Here is a 7,282-nt window from a genome sequence, read left to right on the forward strand (position 1 = left end):
TGACTTCTATAAATTGTATTTGCACCATCAACATAGGATGAAATTCAAAATGTCAAAGATTTAATTCTAAATTTGAATTATTATTAGTTTAATATTTATTCTCTAAAAATTAGATTTCATTATAATATTAGAATATAGAGAAAGAAAATAAAGAAACATTTGCAATTTTATAAGTTTTTAAAAATATGTTTTAACTTTATCAACTTTGTTTGATTGGCGTTTACAAAATTAATATTTTAGTTGTCAGGAAATTTTATTCATAAAAATTTTACTTTCTTATAAAAATTAATTAATTGATATTAACATAATAAAAAATAGATACAAGTTTGCCTTTTACTTAAAAATTAAGATGAGATCATAAAATTTATCTCCGCCTTCTCATCTCTAATTCTAGGTAAAAAAAATACCTCTATTGCCTCTAACTTGGTCAAGACTTGTTACTCCTTGATACATTTGGATCATATTATAGCTTACATTGCTTATAATTATTTCAAACATTCGTTATTCTCTCTACCAAGTTCTTTATTTTTGTCCATCCTTTTTTCTATTATTTTTAAATGTCAGTTTTAGTTTTCTCTATGTTTTTTAATTAATTCCCTTTTTTCTTATTTAATACCTTTTATTAATTACCTTGTTTCCACCACCAAACACATAAACTCGTTATCAAATCAATTAAGCAAGCCATACAACGAAAAAGTCCCATGACAAAAATAAAGACTAAATCTACAAGTGTACATATTGAAATCTTCCAAAACATTTTTGTAGAAACAAGTAGGTAATTGGTCGAGAGAATTTTTTTCATTGAGAAACCAGAAACTAAACAAAATATGAAACAACAAATATCAAACTTCTAATAAACTGTTCTAATAACAGAAAACAGCTCGCAAAAGGAAAGAATTTCCATATGAAAATTGAAAACTGAGAAAACAATTCCACTCTTTCACGATTTGATGTGGTAAGGAGACGCATCACCAGAGTTTATGGAGATGTCAACAATCGTTTAATGCCAGCTTTCTGCTCTGATGTAAGTCTAGAGGGGAACTTGATATTGAACTTGATCCTCAAGTTTCCCCTTTTGGAAGGTTCCTTGGGAATGGGCATACCCTCTCCTTTGATCACTTCCTCGTATGTCGGACTGATGATGGAGTTGGTAGTTACGGTGAGATTCCGGCCGTCAAGAGTTGTCAGCTGTGCCGTGTAACCAGTCAGAGCATCAACAAGGGTTATTTTCTGTGTGACAACAAGATCATTGCCATCCCGTTTGAAGACCCCATGTGGTTTTTCATCAATAATAAAAACAAGATCAGCTGGTGTAACTCCTCTTTGTTCGTTTCCCTTCTCTGGAAAAGTTATTTTTGTTCCTTTCTTCCAACCTGGCTTGATCTCAATGGTTAGAATTTCCTCTACAGTGTTGGGCCTCCTACGCAATAAGAAAACAAGTAGTAGATTATGTGCTCAGTTAACTCAATCTACTATTCCAACTTGCTATTAGTTTTAAAAAACAGGGGAATCACTTTGATTCATTCTCTATGTAAAGAAGTCAGTTGCTTATTGAATAGTAAAATAACTGGGTCCTTATTTTCAGGAACATAGATTAGTCTATGCCATGCAATAAATATCCTTTTATTTTTGGCACAACTAGTCAATGACGTGAAGAAAATTCTTCATGATATCAGAACCATTTACAATGATAATTCACTGTCTGACATGTATTATTGTTTATATTACAGAATATGCATTCTATATAAACATGCCTAACGGCTAAAGTTCCCCACTTAAAATACACTTAGGTGAGTTTTCTCCAACTACTGTAGCTTCATAGTTTTGGGGTATTGGAACTAGTTTTAATCAATTTGCAAACATAGTTTTAATTTTCAAGAAATAATAAACAAGCTAATTTGTTGTTTCAATATATATATATATATATATATATATATATATATATATATATATATATATATATATATATATATATATATATATATATATATATATATATCACACAAACTCCTAGAGTAATTCTTAAGAGAATTACAGCTTGTCCATACCCTCCATTTTGTGTTAAAGAAGTCTCACTTCACGGCTAAAACAACACACGAGATTGGCATTTGATTTCAAAGTTAGATTTGGATGCAAAGCCCCATTTCTTATCACTACAAGCACAATATAAGCCAGACAAATACAGAGATGAAAAACTTTTCAACCATGTATGTTCCATCAAATCACAGTCCAAAATGAATTTTTCAATCATTTTGGATATAAGAAATCTTCCATCATGCCTATACCATTTGTCCAAGACCACACTATTTATCACAGTTCTAATGGATATAAAATCTCTAAGTCAATTAGGAGAAAACTGTGATGAAAATTATAGTTGCTATTGGTATCGTTTTCCAATCGAAACCAACATTTTATCTCACAGTAATTGCAGCTTTCTTCTTAGAAAATAAATCAGAATTGATTTCTAAGATACAACACCAATTTGATTGGAGAATAACACCATCAATACATATAGTATTGGTACTAAGTTTTTTTCCTATCAAGCAATGCACTATCTTAAATTGCCTCTTCTTTTACTAAGAATGGAGTTAAACTGAATATTTTATGGCTAAATTCCCGTTTATTTCTCCTATGTCAATAAACAAAGCATCTATCCCTTGTCCACATTTCCAGGTTAACCTCGATATTTAACATCCCCATCTTACTAGTATATTCATTCCCCTGGATATTTTTGGGTGTTGAAACCTTTAACACAGTGGTATTTGCTAATACAGATAAACAGTTAACAAGCCCCTCCAGATTAAAACAGCACAAAGATGATTCTTTGAAAAAGAAGAATCAGATCTTGAATTTTGCACTTATGAACACAGATGGCATTCTTTGGTGCTTATGAACATACCAAATAATATGAACCAACAAATGCAGCAAGCTATAGGATGGACATGATCTAGTAAAAACCAATAACAAGATGATACATAGAACTTGCATATTTAGCAACAATTCCAGCCTACTGAATAGAAAATGACAATATAACAGTCATAATAATCTATAACTATTAGAATCCGCCACAAAAGATAAAATATGGCCAAGAAGTCAAACAGCATAACTAACTACCTTGCATTTTGAATGAATAACACAAACTGCAAATATACAGTAAATTTTCTATCATTTTTTGGATTAAATTACTAACACACTGATAGCAAACTACTGTGCCATATATATTAACATCAAAAATTAAGAATATTCTTCAAGGAAACAGCGTATTGCAAGAAAATAGGCAGATCCAACTCATGTGCTACGAGTTACATATCTTCATATAAATAAAAGATATTGTGAATAACAGAATTTATTCAGTACTTTAGTAGAGAAAAGTTGATTACACTGTGCCTACAAAACTGTGAACCTACATTTCAAATTCAAGTCTACCAAAACTATTGAGGGAGGTGATTATCAAACTCAAAGAACCAACCATATAGTACAAAAGCAAATAATCGAACCTAACATCGAATTTATCAAGTCATATCTATCCAATAAAAATTACAGCAAGCAACTTTATATGTTGTTCACGAATATAAGGTTGGTAACAAGTTAAAACTCCATAACTTACCCACTAGGATCAACCACATCCCTGGAAATCTTCATTTTTTTGGTAGTCCCTTTGTATAAATCCTCCAAACTGCATTGCAAGGTTCTCTCAATAGGTGCACTTTTCCTTGGCACATTGGCCGAGCCTTCTCCAACCGCATTCCTACTAAAAGAAGTAAAAATGTCATCCCCAAATCTGTGAAAGCCAGATGGACCGGCACGGCCACCCATATCCCCCATTCCAAAGGGACTCGAAAACCCAAAGAACTCCGAAAATATATCATCTGCACTTCTAGGATTGAACCGGAAAGTCGTTGATCCACCATCACTGCCACCGGAAAATCCACCAGCACCCGGAGGTGGCACCTGCCCTTTCAATCCCTCCTCACCGTACTGATCATACACTGCCCTCTTTTGTGGATCACTCAAAACCTATTCACAAATCAAATCACCACCATAACCCATGATTCCAATGATCCAAATCACAAGAAAAAACCTCAAAATTGAAAAACTGGACACGCCAAATTTCAAATAGCAGAAATCAGTAAAAGAAATGGAAGACTGATAAATTCACCCGCTTGCTTTCACAACCCAATCGGCATTACATTGAGATTTGGAGACAAAAATTACATATATCCGTCGACATAAAACCCACAATTCCATTTCTCAAGAACACAAAATTCAACACCTAAAAGTTCACATTTAAGAAAGAAACGACAAAAAATAGTAAAACTTTGATAGAAGTTTGAACTTTTTTCCATATGCAATTGGCACTGCATGGAGAATTTTTTTGTTGAGAGAAGTCGTACATCATAAGCTTCAGAGATTTGCTTGAATTTGGCTTCAGCATCCTTTTTATTGTTAGGGTTCTTATCAGGGTGCCACTTCATAGCAAGTCTTCGATAAGCTTTCTTGAGATCCTCATCGCTGGCACTTCGATCTACCTGAAGAAGTTTGTAATAGTCCACTCCCATTTTCCAATTCCTCAGCCGGAACAACGTGTGCGTAGTTTAGAGTCACCGGTGGAAGAAAGAGACGAAACAAGAAGACATATCCACGAACACAGTCATACAAACTCGTCTGGGCTCAACAAAACAACACTCTTGTACTTTTCACTAGCCTTAGGCCCAGTTGTACACCAACTTTGGAGTCGTACGTTTTTTTTTTTAATAGATCAATGTAACATCTATAAACATTTAATTGAATAGGGCTATTTTAGATTATAAAATAAAAAAATAAGTTATAATTATTTAACAAAATCATATATCATTGTCACGTGTTTTTCTATATATTTTTGTCGACTTATTAGATCAAATAAGAATTTAATTTGGATATTGAAAAGTGCATTTTATATTGTGATTTAGTTTGGACAAAGAGTTTGGAAAATCTAAAATAAATTTATAAAATGAAGTTTTTTATTTAAAATTTATTTGTTTTAATTTTTTTCATACAAAATTATTTATTAAATTGTAATAATTAATTTCATTTTATATTTTTTTCAATAGATAATAATTAATTTATTTAATTTTGTTTTAGACAACATTGATCTTAAATATTTTTTTGTTATTTTTAACTTTGAGAGATTTCTTTTGACAGAAGCAACTGATACTGAAATTGTTAACATTATTCTATAAGTTATATATGTATTTAAAAAAGAATTCATTCTTTTATATAATTAAGAATCTCAATTGATTTATCATCTTCCTAACCTATAATTTTCCTTAAGATATTTAATTCGAAAAATAAATCAAATCTATCAATGTGCAACAAATTATCATGTTTTAGGGTGTGTTCTTTTGGGTGGAAGGGTTTGAGGGAGAGGGAGAGGATTGATTTGAGTGAATTTGAAGGTGAAGATTATGTTCTTCTTTTTAAGGGATTTGGAAGTGATAATATAGTGAATTTGAGAGTAAATTTTGTGAAAGTTTGTGAAAGATTTTATAGATGTGACTAATAAAAAATAAGATTTAATTGATGAAAAAGTTAGATTACCAAATTGTCTTTGATGTTAAAAGTATTATAAAATGATAATTAGATAAGATATAATTAATTTTGAATTTTTTTGTGATAATTAAAAATATTAATGATATTTATTAATAATATTAATTATGATTCTTGTTATTGTTATTATTAATATTATTTATTATTATTAATATAATAATAATAATAATAATTGATAATTAGTTTTTTTATGTTCATAAAAATTAAATTCTTTTAGTCAAATTAGAACCTTACAGGTCTTTTTTGGAAAGAAATAATGGCCACACGTTGCACTTTTATGTGAACAAAAAGAAAAAAATAAATAGTGAAACTAAAAGCATAAGTATGGTCAACCAAAATTTACATTTATGTAAGAACAAGGGTATTATTCTAAATGTAAATAAATCACTCCAAATCTCTTTAGCACATGCGAGATGGAAAAAAGTTAAAATCTCTCGGTTCCGCTCCTTTCCTCGCTCAGAAAACTACTGAAAAGAACACCATTTAAAGCACAAATCCATCCTTCTATTTCTTTGTGAAGAGTAAAATCCTTAGAAAAGAACAAGGCCTTAAGGATCTTTCAAGGTTTAACCATTTTTCTTTAAAAAGCATACAATTCAGTGACTTTAATTTTTTAACACTAAATAAAAATAAAAAATATCTTCATATATTTTAAATTGTTCAAATTTAATTTGAAGTGTTGTAACACAAATAGAAAAAAGAAACCTACTAACAAAAAAAATGAGGATAAAAAAATTGGTACATACAGAAAACATGAGATTCAAGGAATGTAATATGTTAAAACTCTCAAAGAAAGAACTGTAGAATAGAAAAAAAAAATACAAGACAAGTCACATAAAGATAAAAGAAGAAATAGAAAAAAATTGATTATAAGAGAATAAAGACAACTCATCATTCTCTCTTTCCTAATAATAATTTAACTAAATTTTATTCTCAAACATAAACTTGTAATTAATTTAATGTTAATATATTAGTACTAAAAAATATTTTGAAGCCTTTATTTTCATAAACATAATTTTATAATTAATTTAATTAAAATATATTAGTACTACAAAAAATTGAAACTTTTTTTCTTAACCATAATTTTATAAATAATTTAATAGAGAAATTAGTACTAAAAAAAATTTGGTTATATATTTTTTTAAGTCTAAAGCGAGTATTTTACCTTGTCCTGTTATGTTATAAAATTGCATACATATGGTAATATATTTAATTTTTAAAAATTATATATATGATAATTTTTTTATTAATTTACTGTGTAAGAACTTCCATACAACTGATTTATTAAATTAAACTCATTTAATAATGATGATGTTGTGCCAGTTAGAATACTTTGCAATACTTTTTTATTGGTTAAATTACTCTTTTGGTCTTTGTTTTGTTAAGAAGTGCAAATTAGTTCTCTACTTTTTTTTTGTCTCAATTTGGTCCTAGTTCTTTTAAAAATGATTCAATTTGGCCATTTTTGTTAGTGTGACCAAACTGTGTTAAAGTCAACACGTGTTAATATATGTGGTTTCTTGGATTTTTTTTAATTTTAATTTTTTATTTTTTTACACATGTCACTTTATTTGTGTCACATGTTAAGAAGTCTCAATTTGGTCTCTATATTTGTTTTTAGTTTAATTTTTTTTAAAATGAAACAACATTGTCCCTCTTTAAATTGAGACTCAATTTACTTTTTGTATAAATCTGA

General features: G+C 29.2%; 1 protein-coding gene across 1 annotated transcript; it reads right to left on the reverse strand.

The window, feature by feature from the left end:
• Positions 1-746: 746 nt before the first annotated feature.
• On the reverse strand, positions 747-4,718 carry LOC114166907 (dnaJ homolog subfamily B member 1-like). The gene is made up of 3 exons (XM_028051783.1): positions 4,395-4,718; positions 3,608-4,017; positions 747-1,420 (listed from the first exon to the last, which is right to left on the reverse strand). The coding sequence occupies exons 1-3, from the start codon at positions 4,557-4,559 to the stop codon at positions 979-981; spliced, it is 1,017 nt and encodes a 338-aa protein (XP_027907584.1). The 5' UTR covers positions 4,560-4,718; the 3' UTR covers positions 747-978.
• Between the last annotated feature and the right edge of the window lie 2,564 nt (positions 4,719-7,282).

This window comes from Vigna unguiculata, chromosome 10 (assembly GCF_004118075.2).
Source record: "Vigna unguiculata cultivar IT97K-499-35 chromosome 10, ASM411807v1, whole genome shotgun sequence".
Lineage (NCBI taxonomy): Eukaryota > Viridiplantae > Streptophyta > Magnoliopsida > Fabales > Fabaceae > Vigna > Vigna unguiculata.

What these genes read in the sequence shown, in the direction of transcription:
- LOC114166907 (XM_028051783.1), bottom strand. Translation starts at nt 4,559, where the DNA reads ATGGGAGTGGACTATTACAAACTTCTTCAGGTAGATCGAAGTGCCAGC. An exon ending in AAATCTCTGAAGCTTATGAT is followed by an intron (nt 4,018 to 4,394) that starts GTACGACTTCTC and finishes ATTTGTGAATAG; the next exon opens with GTTTTGAGTGATCCACAAAA. An exon ending in GATGTGGTTGATCCTAGTGG is followed by an intron (nt 1,421 to 3,607) that starts GTAAGTTATGGA and finishes CTTATTGCGTAG; the next exon opens with GAGGCCCAACACTGTAGAGG.